The 16333-nt window shown below is 37.7% G+C and overlaps 1 protein-coding gene across 1 annotated transcript in view; it reads right to left on the reverse strand.

The window, feature by feature from the left end:
* Positions 1–961: 961 nt before the first annotated feature.
* LOC100340243 (amine sulfotransferase) overlaps positions 962–16333 on the reverse strand; it is a 105188-nt gene continuing 89816 nt past the window's right edge. The window contains exons 3-6 of the mRNA XM_089333753.1: positions 15937–16063; positions 15011–15105; positions 2846–3032; positions 962–1080 (exon numbers count right to left, since the gene is read on the reverse strand). Of these exons, the coding sequence (XP_089189879.1) occupies positions 962–1080; positions 2846–3032; positions 15011–15105; positions 15937–16063 (528 nt within the window). The remainder of the gene's footprint in view (positions 1081–2845; positions 3033–15010; positions 15106–15936; positions 16064–16333) is intronic.

Consider the following 16333-nt stretch of genomic DNA (forward strand, 5'->3'; position numbering starts at 1 on the left):
CTGGGAGTTGTGTTGGGACTCAATATGGATGCTGGCATCACAAGTGCTTACTTATTTCACTACACCACAATGCTATCCTCAATTCAATAAAGTTTGTAAATTTCTTCCACTGCTTTCATGCTGTACCTTTTCTTCCATCTGAGAATTATGCAGAATTTCACCTGTATTTTCCCAGTCAATTAAAATGATTATCTAAATATTTCAATGTTAAATGTATGCAAAATTAATTTCATTATTGATTATGGTGGAGAAAAGTATTTTTATTAACGTTATTTAATTATTTTAAAGATTTATTTTATTTTTATTTATATAGAAGGAACTAATTTCATGCACTCATATTCACAGTTTTAGGAGCACAATAAAACTTCCCACCCTTTTATTTCATATTATATACTTCTTTGGTGTCTGATATTTAGTGCAAACCATGCAGTTAATTACTAAAAAGATATATGTTTGTGTATTATTTATTCCACTTACATCATATTTCTATTTTCACTTTTATACAGAGCCCAGAGATTAAAGTTGAATTACAAGAAAAAGGAATTTTTGGGTTTTACTGATTCTTATTTTAATATAGATAAAAAAAGAAAAATATAAGCCACAGAGCACTTTCAGCAGACATTTACAATTCTTCAACTATGCTTTGCATTTTTCACATTATTATGCAAAGTAACAATGCTATTTTGCCATTTGTTTTACTCATTATTATGCAATGTGATAATGGTATCTCTGAAATAAATTTATTAATTTTGAAAATTTTCATGACTGACCGATTTTGAGTTTAGATCCTCAGTTTGACTAGTTGAATATGAGTCAGCTATTTTTAAAGAATTTTTTTCTATGAAACTCATGGCAACTTCTACTACTAAGAATATTTCACTCATTTTATTTATTAATATATTTGTGTAATTAAGAATTAAATCAAAGTTACACATGATTAATTTTCAATGTGATCACATTTCTACTCATTTATGTCCCAGATGAATTTCAAAGGAAAATCTTTCATCTTTCTCTGAAATATCTTGTCAAATCTTTCACTCTGCTCCACAGTCAAATGATGTTTCCAATCTCCAATAGTACCTAGTGAGATAAGAACAGAAAAAGGTAACCATGTCAGCATAAAGATTGCTTCACTCATTGTAACCTTTTCTCTAAGCCACTCTAAATATCTGCTAGCTCTACCTAGGTTTTGATATATCATCTTTCCACATCACGAGATGAGCTAAGAAAATATCATAGGAATGCAGCAACAGTAATTAGAAGGGATCTTTTAAAAGTTCATGGAAAATACATATCATGAAAGAACTACTAAGGGATCTCCAAAATATTTGCAACAAAATACACATATTATTGAGTTCAATTTTCTGTGAAATTAATAAATGTTTATTTATTGAGAAGTAAAGAGAGAGAGAGAGCTAGAAAGGGACAGAGGGAGAGAGATGGAGAGAGAAAAGAATTCCAACTACATTTTCACTCCCAAATGTTCTCTATGACAAGAAGGTATAATGCTGGAGAAAGGAACACAATCCAGGTCTGCCATGTGGTTTACAGAAGCTCAATTACTTGAGCCACCATTGCTGCCAGGTCTGCATTAACAACAAGTGGGAATTGGGAGCTGGTACCTGAAATTGAACCCAGGTTCTCCATTGTGGAACATTTTCTTCTTGGCCACTAGAGTAAATGCCTGCTCCTATGTGAGCATTTTAACATTTTATTTTACTATGTGAAAGACATCATATTAAGTAAACTGTTTATATGTTATATAAGTAATACTTATATAATGTATCATATAATATAGTTCACAGTACAGCTTTACATACGAGTATTTCTTCAGTTTTAAAGGAAAGATGAAACTTCTGATGTTTCAACCAATTGAGTGAAGGTGCCAAAACTGCCATAGATTTTTTATTGGGTAGTACTTTGAATATCATTATGAAGCATAAAAAAATCAATCATAATAATTTGACAAATTTAATGATCATATTCTTGTGTAAACATTAGCATTTGCATTTGGAACAGATATCAAGCTATTATAGACGTGTGAATTACATTACACCTGATCTAGTTGAGGAATGACTAGCAGGAACTGAAAATAAATAGAAATAAAGAAGGAATAGAATTGTTTTCTGCATGAATATCAAGAAATTTCGGTAAGGAGTTTGCACAATTATCCGTAAATAAACATCCATCATCATAATGGAAAATTATTATTAAATTATAGAATAAAATATGAAAGATAATTTCAAATTACATTAGATTGATATCTATAAATTATACTCAGATATTAAAATTTTGAACTTATGGGTTATTGCTGAGTAAAATAAATATATTCACATTAACAGTAACTGCTGGTATATAATAGAAAAACATAATATGTAAAATTTTAGAATAATTGAATTCATAGAAAATCAAGTTAATAGCAGATCACTCTTATTTTATATGGAAGAAATAATAAGCAATGTCCTTTTCTAACATTTTAAAAACACATACTGAGTTTCCAACACAGAGTATTTAATGAAAAATAAAGAAAAATAGAAAAAGGAATTGATCTATTAAAAAAACTGCCTCTTTAAAGCAGAGTTTGCCAAGCTGTTTTCAAGAGATATAGCATGTGGTCTAGAAGGAAGGATTATACTATTCATTAAGCAAAGATCAGTGGTCATGGTGTGTACTAAAACACTTTTGTTTTCCTCAGAAACTGTTCAGAGCTGCTTTCAGTTTGGAGTTTTGCTACCTGTTCAGTCCTAAGTGTCTGTATAAGTTGGAAAGACATATAAGAAACCCTGAATAGTTTACCCTGTGTCCAAATCACAACATTTTTCATCTATACACAACTTAACATCACCTTTCCGCATGATCTGTCCTTCCTGGTGTCTCATCCCACATTGATTTTCTATAATATTAGTATAGTTTGCTTGTGGAATAGACTTCATGTTCTCAAATGTAGCCTGATTCATAACAGCATCCACAACCTCTTCACTCAGTTCTTTCTCAAGAAATCTGCTGATTTTAAGCACTGAGCTTCTGAAATTCTGAAATAGTAATGGTGATGAAAAAATTATTTAGGTTATGAAGAATGCATGAGTTGCAGCCCAACATACACTTTGATTGACAATGAATGCTAAATTGGTTCAAAATTTTAAAACTAATCACTGCAATATACCACATGTACAGAAAGGAGAAATATGATTATCTCAATTGACACAGAAAGAGCATTTCACAGAATTTAATTCTATATTGTGATAAAAACATTCAACAAATCAGGAATAGACTTAATCTTAATCAACATAAAAATACCTATAATTAAATGCTTTTTCAATGAAGAAATCTTAGAATATTATTATATAAATTATGGAACAAGCACAACGGTTTTTCTTCTATTTAATATAATGCTTGAAATAGTAGTCCTAGCAATTAGGAATTAGAAAAATGGCATCAACTTTGGAAAGAAAGAAGTAAAATTATGTCTGTTAATAGACATTGATCTTATGGATCTTATGTAAAAAAAAAAGCTAATGATATCCCCTACAAAAGAAAAATCAACATTACAGGATCCTAAGTCAGCAAAATAATCAGAATAATTTCTAAAAACTAGTAAGTATCAAACATAAAAAGGTATTAAGATAGTTTAAACTACATGAAAAGTATTAATATTCTTAGTAATAAAATTGATCACAAAAGTGAATGACTTATCTATTAAAAAGCACAAAACATTACCAAATGAAAAGAAATGTAACAGAAACAACTGAAACAATATGCTAAGCTCATTAATTTAGAAACCATAGTTTTAAGATTCCAAAATAGCCACAGTTTCAAGGCAGCTCTTGTCAATGTACAAACTATGTATTCTGTAGAGATAAAAATTACATCTTAAAATTTATACTGAGTCTTATGGGATCGTAAAGGCAAATAGGCTTGAGAAAGAATAATAAATTCAGTGTTTGAAAACTTGCTGCAATATCATCATAATCAAAACAGTGACATATGATATTTGTAAGCTATGCAACTTATAAAGGATTAATATCCAGTATATATAAAGAGCTCAAGAAATGCAACTGAAACAAAATAAGAAATGCAGTTAAGAAATGGGCAAAGGACATGAACAGGTGTATCTCAAAGGATTAAATTCAAATAATCAACAGACACAGAAAAAATTCTCAGAATTACTAGCTGTCAGGAAAATGCAAACCTGAACTCCAGTGAAGTTTCTCCTGACCCCATTTAGAATGCCCATCATACAAAAATCAATAAACAATAAATACAGGCGAGGATTTGGGGGAAAGGTACCCTAATTGCTTTCTGGTGGGAATGTAAACCAGTATAACCATTTTGTAAGACAGTATGAAGACGATTATCAATGTATATGCACCTAATTACAGGGCACCGATTTATTTAGAAGATTTGTTAAGGGACTTAAAGGGAGACTTAGACCCCAATACAATAGTACTGGGGGACTTCAATACTCTACTCTCAGATCAACAAGACAGAAGATCAACAAGGAGACAGTAGATTTAAACGACACTATAGCCCAAATGGATCTAACAGATATCTACAGAACTTTTCATCCTACACAGAAAGCATTTACATTCTTCTCAGCAGTACATGGAACCTTCTCTAGGATTGACCGCATACTAGGCCATAAAGCAAGTCTCAGCCAATTCAAAAGAATTAGAATCATACCATGCAGCTTCTCAGACCATAAAGGAATGAAGTTGGAAATTAGCAACTCAGGAATCCCTAGAGCATATGCAAACACATGGAGATTGAACAACATGCTCCTAAATGAACACTGGGTCATAGAAGAACTTAAAAGAGAAATCAAAAATTTTCTGGAAGTTAAAGAGGATAACAGCACAACATACCAAAACTTATGGGACGCAGCAAAAGCAGTGTTAAGAGGAAAGTTTATATCAATAGGTGCCTACATCAAGAAATTGGAAAGGCACCAAATAGATGAGCTTTCAATTCATCTCAAGGATCTAGAAAACCTACAGCAAACCAGACCCAAATCTAGTAAGAAAAGAGAAATAATTAAAATCAGAGAAGAAATCAACAGGATTGAATAAAAAAAAAATTACAAAAAATCAGCCAAACGAGGAGCTGGTTTTTTGAAGACGGTATGAAGAGTACTTAAAAATCTATCATATGACCCAGCTATTCCACTCCCTGGGAATTCATCTAAAGGAAGTGAAGTAAGCATATGAAAGAGCTATTTGTACCCCCATGTTACTGTAGTTCAATTTATAAGAGCTAAGCCTGGATCAATGCAGATGTTCAGAGACGGATGAGTGGGTAAATAATATACACTATGGAATACTACTCAGCCATAAAAAGAATGAAATCCTGTCTTTCGCAAAAAATAGATGAAACTGGAAACCATTATGCTTAGTAAGATAAGCCAGTCTCAGAAAGATAAATATCATATGTTTTCCTGTGATACCTGGCAGTTATATGATACAAAAATATGTATAGGAAAAAAATGAATATTTTGTGGTATGTTTTTTGATTTTTGTCTTCGTTTATACTCCAGTGGAACTGTGGTCTGCTTACTTTTTAAATGTTGTATATTAATATAGAGTGGATGCAAACTTTTTTCACTGGAAAATCCAATGAAAGGAAAAGAGGAAGGAGGGAAGGAGATCCAGTTGGAGGGAGAGATGGATGGAGGTTTCTTGTAACTGAACAAATGGAATGAATGAAGTTTGTTCTCTTTTATTAATATAATTTTATTTGCTTAAAAAGTGATGTATGCAGCAGTGGAAGAAAAAGATGGACCGATTTAAAGGAACCAAGATCACAGAAGTCAATTTTCACATGTATTGTCAAATGATATATCACAAGTACCAAACTTTCAATGGGAAATAACAAATTATAATGGAAAAATTTTATGTCTACATGCAAATAATAAAATTGTATCCTTATCTAATATCATGTATAAAAATTATTTTAAAAATATGTGAAATATATATGAGAGCTAAATATGTGAAATTCAAGAGATAGACATGGGGGAAATAATTTACAACATTGAATTTGACAATAATGTGACACAGAAGACTCAGATGATGACAGAAAAAATAGATCAAGGCAGGAGCCCTGGCTCAATTGGCTAATCCTTCATCTGCGGTGCCAGACCCCCGGGGTTCTAGTCCCAGTTGGAGCACTGGATTCTGTCCTGGTTGGTCCTCTTCCAGTCCAGCTCTCTGCTGTGGCCCAGAAGGCAGTGGAGGATGGCCCAAGTGCTTGGGCCCTGCACCCGCATGGGACACCAGGAGGAAGCACCTGGCTCCTGGCTTCAGATCAGCACAGTGCACTGGCCACAGCACACCAGCCGTAGCAGCACTTAGTGGGGGGGTAAACCAACGGAAGGAAGACCTTTTTCTCTCTCTCTCTCTCTCTCTCACTGTCTAACTCTGCCTGTCAAAAAAAAAATAAAAAAAATCAAATGAACTACACTAAAATTTAATACTTCTATACATCACCAGAAACAGTTAAAAATCCATCTATGCGATGAGAAAAATATTGCAAATATATATCTGAGAAAAAAATGTTAATTGGAATACATAAACAACTCATAACGTAAGAACAACACCAGCAATACAATTAAATAACTGTTAAAGGACTTTACATTTCTTCAAAGAAGATGAACAAATGTCTACTAAGCACAAGAAAATATGTTTAACAACATTCATATTGGGGAAGTTTGAATGAATCACAAAAAGATGTAACATGACTTTAGTATGGTTATTCTTTAGTAAAAAGACCAGAAAAGAAAATGGGGCAAACATATGAAAAGTTGGAACTCTTTTGACTATTTGCAGAAATGTAAAAGATACAATTGTAATTTAAAATGGCATGGAAATTCTTGAAAAAATTAAAAATAGAGTTACATAAAATTCAGGATATCTATTTCTGGTTCTATACCCCAAATAGTTCAAAGTAATGTCTCAAAAATGGGATTTCCAAACATCATTGAAATTACATCCAGTAAAAATAGTATGCATGAATTTCAAAAACTTGTTGATGAAAAAGTACATTTATTAATTTTATTTTCCACAAATTTTTGTTATGTCTTCATATATATACACTTATGTTCATTTTTTTTTTTTGACAGGCAGAGTGGACAGTGAGAGAGAGAGAGAGAGAGAGAGAGAAAATTCTTCCTTTGCCATTGGTTCACCCTCCAATGGCCGCTGCGGCTGGCGCGCTGTGGCCGGTGCACCGCGCTGATCCGATGGCAGGAGCCAGGTACTTATCCTGGTCTCCCATGGGGTGCAGGGCCCAAGCACTTGGGCCATCCTCCACTGCACTCCCTGGCCACAGCAGAGAGCTGGCCTGGAAGAGGGGCAACCGGAACAGAATCCAGCGCCCTGACCGGGACTAGAACCCGGTATGCTGGCACTGCTAGGTGGAGGATTAGCCTATTGAGCCGCGGCGCCGGCCTCACTCATGTTCATTATTTACAATCACTAAAATTACAATTTACAATCACTAAAACATGGAGGGAGCCAAGTGTAAATAGATTAATGAATATAAAATGAATACTGTATACATAAATGGAATATTATTCAGGCTTTAAAGGAAGGTAATTCTGATACATGTTAACAGTGGCACATAAAGAGATTTTATGTTAAATGACATGTCAGTCTAAGAAAAAAAAAATTAGGGACTTGGATCAGAAGCGGAATAGCCTGGACTCAAATGATGCTGGTATTGTAAGCTCCAGTTTATCCTACTATACCACAATGCCAACCCCTAAGAATGATTTTTAAAATAAACATGTTATTTTACTCAAGGAGCTAAAAGACAGTACAAAAAATGGTGCCAGACTAGTATTATAAGTGTCATAGCTGATTAAATATAGATCCCAATTTCTGAACAGAAATGAAAAGCTAGCAGAGTAAATTTTATAGCAGATCAAACAGAAGTGAATACAGCCAAGACTGACCTTAGAGCAAGGGACATAATGACCCATTGATAATTATGCATCATGTAAAGATAAAAAAGAGATGGTTATCTACAAACAGAATTTCTGCTTGTCAGATGATTCCTATGGCTCTTTCTTACATTTCCTTAAGTTTCTTCTCTTATGTTAATTCTTCCCTGATTCCTTGAGATACTACTGCCCATAAGTATGAGTCATATTCTACAAAATAGTACACTGTTTTTTTTTTTTTATTTTGGAAGGACACAGTGAACACTTCTCATCTTAACAGCTTCTGTGTCTAAAATGTACTATACCAAGGCATAAAAAAATAAGGAATTTCTTCAGTGAAATCACCAGCCATATGTGAAAAAATTTCATAGCATAGGAAGAATAAAATTTCTCACTCTATTAGATTATCCCCGTAGATATTTTACTAGATTCTCACTTCTTTTAAGATCAAATTCTTTTTAAACTTTTGTTACACTTTAAAATGTCTCACTTATAGAAGAGACATAAGACAAACATGCAAACTGTTGAACTATGAAATGAGCATTCATGATTTCAACATACACTTCAAAAACTTGAACAATGTAAATATTCCAGAATCACATCACAAAGTTCAGTTCTTATAAACTTTGTAATTACTCTCAAAAGGTAACATATCTTCTTTTTATGCTAATAAATACTTTTTAAAATTTAAATACCTAAATATGACAATTTGAATGTCTCACTAATCATGACTATATTCCAATTACTTACTCCTGGACACTTAACACAGCGAAATAGAAAACAACTGTACAGTCTCTATGGTCCTCAGACTATGACTTCCTATCAGGAAAAACCTGGAAACTTCTCTAACAAAATCACCTTGCTTTCAGTGCCATGATAAATTTATTATTGGAAAAGGACATAAGGACAGCATTAGGCAAAGGGACCAAGACATTTATAAAGCAGCAAATGAGAGAAGACCTAACAGTTACTCCAAATTTTATTGCTACCCAATTGCTGGAGAAATTTGGGAGCAGCATTTAAGACTGAGATAAAGAAACTCCACAACAACAAAACAAACGTCTTAAGAGATGGGCCGAGCACCAAAAAGGAAACCTGTTGAAGTGAAATGGACACTATGAGAAATTCTGACTTGATCAGTCCTTGCCCTGTTGATGAACAACTTAATACTTTATCCCTCCTAGTATTTTTTTGTTTGTTCTATTTAATATGATTGGTTGAATTCTATAATTAATACACAGTTATTCTTTAATGTTGAAACTTAACTGAAAAGTGAACCCTGTTAAATATAACAGGGGGAATAAGAGAGGGGAGAGATGTACAATTTGGGACATGCTCAAGCTGACTTGCCCCAAACGGTAGAGTTAGAAACATACCAGGGGATTCCAATTCAATCCCATCAAGGTGGCATGTACCAATGCCATCTCACTAGTCCAAGTGATCAATTTCTGTTCACAATTGATCATAATATTAGAACTAACAGCCAAAGGGATCACATAAACAAGACTAGTGTCTGAAAATACTAACTGATAGAATCAAAAAGGGAGAGAACGATCCAACATGGGAAGCGGGATACACAGCAGACTCATAGAATGGCAGATGTCCTAAATAGCACTCTGGCCTCAGAATCAGCCATTAAAGCACTCAGATCCAGCTGAAAAGCCCATGAGAGTATTTCAGGCATGGAAAGCCAAGGCACTCTGTCAGAAAAAAAAATGACCTAAATGAAAGATCTCTGTGAGTGAGATCCCAGAAGAAAGAACAGGCCATCAAAGAAGGAGGTACCTTTCTCTGAAGGGAGGAGAGAACTTCCACTTTGACTATGACCCTGTCGGAATATCAAAGTCGGTGAACTTAAAAGGCTTCCATAGCCTTGGCAGCTCATGGCAAGGGCCTAGGGTGATTACTGATGCCATAAACAAGAGTGTCAATTTGTTAAGTCAACAACAGGAGTCACTGTGCACTTACTCCTCGTGGAGGATCTCTGTCCTTAATGTGCTGTACAGTGTGATTTAATGCTATAACGAGTACTCAAACAGTATTTTCAGTTTGTGTTTCTATGTGAGTGCAAACTGTTGAAATCTTTACTTAATATATGCTAAACTGATCTTCTGTATATAAAGAGAATTGAAAATGAATCTTGGGCCGGTGCCATGGCTCAATAGGTTAATCCTCCGACTATCGGTGCCGGCACACCAGGTTCTAGTCCCAGTCAGGGCACTGGATTCTGTCCCGGTTGCCCCTCTTCCAGGCCAGCTCTCTGCTATGGCCCAGGAGTGCAGTGGAGGATGGCCCAAGTGCTTGGGCCCTGCACCCCATGGGAGACCAGGAGAAGCACCTGGCTCTTGGCTTCAGATCAGCATGGTGCACCAGCCGCGGTGGCCATTGGAGGGTGAACCAATGGCAAAAAGGAAGACTTTTCTCTCTGTCTCTCTCTCTCACTGTCCACTCTGCCAGTCAATAAAAAAAAAGAAAAAGAAAAAGAAAATGTATCTTGATGTGAATGGGATGGGAGAGGGAGCAGGACAGGGGAGGGTTGCAGGTGGGAGGGAAGTTATGGGGGGGTAAAGCCATTGTAATCCATAAGCTATACTTTGGAAATTTATATTCATGAAATAATAGTTAAAAAAAAAAGAGATGGGCCAAGGATCTCAATAGACATTTTTCAAAAGAGGAAATCCAAATGGCCAACAGACACATGAAAAAATGATCAGGATTACTAGCCACCAGGGAAATGCAAATGAAAACCACAATGAGGTTTCACCTCTCCTCGGTTACAATGGCTCACATACAGAAATCAACTAACCACAGATGCTGGTGAGGATTTGGGGAAAAATGGACACTAATCCACTGTTGGTGGGAATGCAAACTGGTAAAGCCACTATAGAAGTCAGTCTGGAGATTTGTGAGAAACCTGAATATAGCCCTACCACACAACCCAGCCATCCCACTCCTTGGAACTTACCCAAAGGAAATTAAATTGGCAAATGAAAGATCATCTGCACCTCAATGTTTATTGCAGTTCAATTTACAATAGCTTAGACATGGAATCAACCTAAATGTCCATCAACAGAAAACTGGATAAAGAAATTATGATATATGTACTGTATAGTATACTATACAGCAGTAAAAAACAATGAAACCTGGTCATTTGCAACAAAATGGAGGAATCTGGAAAACTTCATGCTGAGTGAAATAAGCCAGTCCCAAAGGGACAAATATCATATGTTCTCCCTGATCGGTGACAACTAACTGATCACCTCAAAGGAAACCTGTAGATGTCAAATGGACACTATGAGAAACAATGACTTGATCAGCTCTTGTCCTGACTGTCGTGGAATAACTCACTATTTTATTCCTTTTAGTGTTTTTTTTTTTTGTTCTATTTAATACCATTGACTGAACTCTTCAATTAACACACAATGATTCTTAGGTGTTTAAATTTAACTAAAAAGTGATCCCTGTTACATATAAGAGTAGAAATAAGAGAGTGGGGAGATGTACAGTTGGGCACATACTCATTTGGACTTACCCCTATTGGTAGAGCTAGAAACGTGCCAGAGGAGTCTAATTCAATCCCGTCAAGTTGGCATGTACCAATGCCATCTCACTAGTCAAAGTGATCAGTTTCAGTTCATAATTGATCATAATGATAGGATTATGTGTCAAAGGGATTGCATAAATAAGACCATTGTCTGCAAATAATTGATAGAATTAAAAAGGAGAGAACAATCCTGCATGGGAAGCAGGATATACAGCAGACTCATGGAGTGGCAAAAGCGCTAAACAAAACTCTGGTCTCAGAATCAGCCCTTAAGGCATTTGGATCTGGCTATAAGCCCATGAGAGTTTTTGCAGGCTTGGAAAGCCAAGATATGTGGCAAAAAAAAAAAAAAATGACCTAAATGAAAGATCTCTGTGAGTTAGATCCCAGTGGAAAGAAGGGGCCATCAAAGAAGGCAGTACCTTTCTCTGAAGGGAGGAGAGAACTTCCATTTTGAGTATGGCCTTGAAAAAATAAGATCGGAGTTGTTGAACTCAAGAGGCTTCCATAGGCTTGACAGCTCACGACAAGATCCTCAGGGATTACTGACGTCATTAATAAGTGTGTCAATTGTTAAATCAACAACAGGAGTCACTGTGATCCTGCTCCCGTTGTAGGACCTCTGCCCATAATGTGTTGTATTATGCGAATCAGTGGTAAAACTACTACTCAAACAGTACTCTATACTTTATGTTCTTTGTGGGTGCAGTCTGTTGAAATCTTTACTTAGTATATACTTGTCGCTCCCCCTCTTCGTGGAGGAACGACACTAAGCCCTGCCTAGGCTTCATATCCGAGTCACGGCACCATTATGTCGCTCCCCATCTTCGTGGAGGAACGACACAGGACCCTGCGCTGTTCTTTCGTCTGCTCGGCCCTCCCCGGGTTTGCTGCTGGTTCTTCCCGGGTTGGCTACCGACCCTTCCACCTCCATGGAAGGGTGGTTCCCCCTGCCACATTCCCCACTTCCGCGGGGGAGCAGCACACCGCCGGCCGGCTCTCTCGGGGGCTGCACAGGTGTTCCCCTTAGATGTTCCTGGTGCATGCCGTCTCTCTCCTCCTTTATAGTCCTCCTCTGCCAATCCCAACTCGGCTGCCCACACGCCGAGTACGCTGCTCTCCTCCAATCAGGAGCAAGTCCTACAGTTTATTGGCTGAACTGGAGGCAGCTGTGTAGAAGCTGTTTTCTCCTCTCCCAGCGCCATATTGTGGGAGAGTAGATGCATAGAATAAGTCTTAATTCCAGTAACAGTCTAGTCCGAGTTGCTCCCCACAGATCCCCCTTTCTTTTTATTTTTTTGGCGTTGATACGTGCCTGTCTTCGGTGCCCCGCGGCACACACTCTGCTCTGCTTGCTAGAGTTGCCACAGGTTCTTACAAGTCCTATCAATCAGGCAAACCGAATCCAGGTCCTCTCTTTGCCATGTTGTGAAGAGGTTTTTAGGCGCTGATGCGTGCCTGTGTTCGGTGCCCTGCAGCGCATGCTCTGCTCTGCCTGCAGGTGCTTACAAGCCCTATCAGGCAAACCGAATCCAAGCCTTCTCATTGCCATATTGTGGGGAGGCTTATTGGTGTTGGTTCGTGCCTATCTTCGGTGACCTGCAGCTCACACTCTGGTCAAGCTGCCTGCTGGTGCTTACCGCCTTACTAATCAGGCAGACCGAATCCAAGCTCTCTCATTGCTGTGTTGTGGGGAGGCCTTTCTCTATTTCTCTATCTCCGGGCATTCCTATTTCTCCTATTTTACTTCTATCTACCAGCATTCCTATTTCTCTCATTTTACTTCTAAACTTCTGTTTCTCTTATCCCTGCGGCTTCCCGGCGCCCGCCCCGAGGCTGCTTCTCGGCACCCGCCCCGCGGCGGCTTCCCAGCTCTGAGCCGCTTCAGCCCACGCCTCTCTCATCTGCGCGACTTCCCGGCTCTGAGCGGCTTGGCTTCGCGCGCGCACTCCGCGGTCTCCGCGCTAGCCCCGCATTCCCTATCTACTTGTGCCCCGCACGCTCTCTCTGCACACGGCAGCCTCCGTGAGTCACACAGCCTCAGCTCATGTTTCCGCCACTAGCATTCAATCCAAGTTCCCCTGGCTAACCTGGCGAATTCAACCCAGCTCACGTTTCCGCCCCACGATTTGGCTTCCCGTCCTTTGCTCCCCGGGCTAATCTGATGGATTCCAACCTGGCTTACGTTTCCGCTTCTGGTTTTAACTTTTCGCCCCTTATTCCCGGGCTAACTTGAGAATCCCAAAGTAGCTTTCGTCTCCGCCTCAGCCTGCCCCCGTGGCTACAATTTCCCTAACATTTTTCTCTACCCGGTATGTTTCCCCAAGCTTTCCTCCAACAATACTCCTCCCTCATTTCTCCTGGCCTCTCCCCACAGTCCGCATCCGAGTCTGTTTGTTCTAGCTTTCACTTTCGCTTTCAACCTTGGAGATTTCTCCCAGCTTCCCCCCGTAGTCTGTATCTGAATCTATGCCTAGGCTTTCAATAGCTTCTTCCGGCACCTTTTTCATCTGGCTTTTCCCTAGGCTGTTTGCTAGTCTCTCTCTCCGATATTTTCCCACTTCTTCCCGTTTCTTCCCTCCTAAGTTTCCTATCTGAGTCACGGCACCATTATGTCACTCCCCCTCTTCGTGGAGGAACGACACTAAGCCCTGCCTAGGCTTCATATCTGAGTCACGGCACCATTATGTCACTCCCCCTCTTCGTGGAGGAACGACACAGGACCCTGCGCTGTTCTTTCGTCTGCTCGGCCCTCCCCAGGTTTGCTGCTGGTTCTTCCCAGGTTGGCTACCGACCCTTCCACCTCCATGGAAGGGTGGTTCCCCCTGCCACATTCCCCACTTCCGCGGGGGAGCGGCACACCGCCGGCCAGCTCTCTCGGGGGCTGCACAGGTGTTCCTTCAGATAGATGTTCCCCTTAGATGTTCCTGGTGCATGTTGTCTCTCTCCTCCTTTATAGTCCTCCTCTGCCAATCCCAACTCGGCTGCCCACACGCCGAGTACGCTGCTCTCCTCCAATCAGGAGCAAGTCCTACAGTTTATTGGCTGAACTGGAGGCAGCTGTGTAGAAGCTGTTTTCTCCTCTCCCAGCGCCATATTGTGGGAGAGTAGATGCATAGAATAAGTCTTAATTCCAGTAACAGTCTAGTCCGAGTTGCTCCCCACATATACTAAGTTGATCTGTATATAAAGATGATTGAAAATGAATCATGATGAAGAATGGGATAGGAGAGGGAGTAGGAGATGGGATGGTTTCGGGTGGGAGGGAGGTTACTAGGGGAAAAGCCACTGTAATCCAAAAGTTGTACTTTGTAAATTTATATTTATTAAATAAAAGTTGAAAAGAAAAAAAGAAAGAAGAGAGATCTGACAAGCAAAGTAATCAAGAGAGCAGGAAAAAAATAAGACACTTAAACAAAAGCCTTAGAAAGTTGGTTAGGTGTGAAGATGTCTGGGAGAATGTAGTTTACTGGTACTAAAAGAAAAAAGGTATTTTAATGAAATGATTTCAGAAAATAACCTTCTCATCTTACCTTTTTCATATCTTCATACATCATGAACAGTATATCGAAGTCATGTTTGTGTTCGTACCAGCCTCTGATGTGATGAAACCAAAGGCTTCCTACCACTGTGAGAAAGATTGATTTATAAGATCAAGACATTGCACTCATTTTCAGCACCCTATATTATTCCTTTACTGTTTTGGAATCTTCAGAACTCAAAATTAAACTCCTGCTACTGGCCATCTATATCCATAAAATGTTTAGTGTTCTTGGGAACATTTCCATGATTTTCACAGTAACCCCCCTCAGCAATTCTACTCCATGTTAGTAGGAAAGTTTCACTGCAGAAATTAGGCAAGCATCTGAGTTTGAAGATAGCTTTTGGGTAAGTCCCTTTTTTTTCTTGCCTTCCCCACCTGAAAAACAAATGCCTCTATTTCTCCTATTATTCTCTAAGATCTAGGATAACAATATTTGCTATCAATATGAAGCTAAAACCTAAATTTAATCATCTAAATTAATGAGAGCCTGTTCCCATGATCCACAAGCTGCTTATGTCATTGTATCCTCTTAAGGAGCAGAATGAAACTGTCCACAGAGCCATATTAGGTTTTTCTACAGTTGGATAACATAGCATCCAAACCTACTCGTTAGGTATGCTGGATACAAATCCAGTTATGCAGTTAGCATGTGTGAATTACAAGAATACTTGTGGCAGTTTAATGTTCTAGTCATAACATCTTCTAACCTTTACAGTCCTCAAATGGTCCTGGAAACAATAGATAATTCATTGGGCTGCTGATTAAATTATTGTCTCCTTTTTTTTTACCACTATAGTTTTTTTCACTCTCATTGCAAATTTCCATCACAATTAAGTATGTTCCTTATATTCAAGAATTGTACTAAATGAGTTTATCACTTCATATACATATTGCTTGATAAATAATGGTAATTACCTTTTCCATCAAGAAACTTCTCCATGAAATGTTCCATGGTATCTGTAGGTTCAAATGTCATTATCCAATTTGTAAAATAAAAATATGAAACCAAAACATCCTTAGGATTTCTGTAAACATAAATAATCTGCAGAGAAAGTTATGAAGTGATTTAAAATTTTCTCATTTATTCTTATTATCCTTGCAATCCTATAATATTACATTACATGAATGCATAAATATTGTTTACACTCAGTCTTCTCGTGATAAAAATTTATGTTATCATCAAATTTGTATACCATTAAAAAGAATGTTGAAAAAATAATTTTATTCATATGACATTGCACATATGTTTAAAATTTTAGGATAAATGTCTGAATGTGAAGTTGATTATTTGTAGACTATAAATATTATGTTG

Source organism: Oryctolagus cuniculus, chromosome 5 (assembly GCF_051225735.1).
Source record: "Oryctolagus cuniculus isolate XC-2025 breed Fujian yellow rabbit chromosome 5, ASM5122573v1, whole genome shotgun sequence".
In the NCBI taxonomy this organism is placed as follows: Eukaryota; Metazoa; Chordata; class Mammalia; order Lagomorpha; family Leporidae; genus Oryctolagus; species Oryctolagus cuniculus.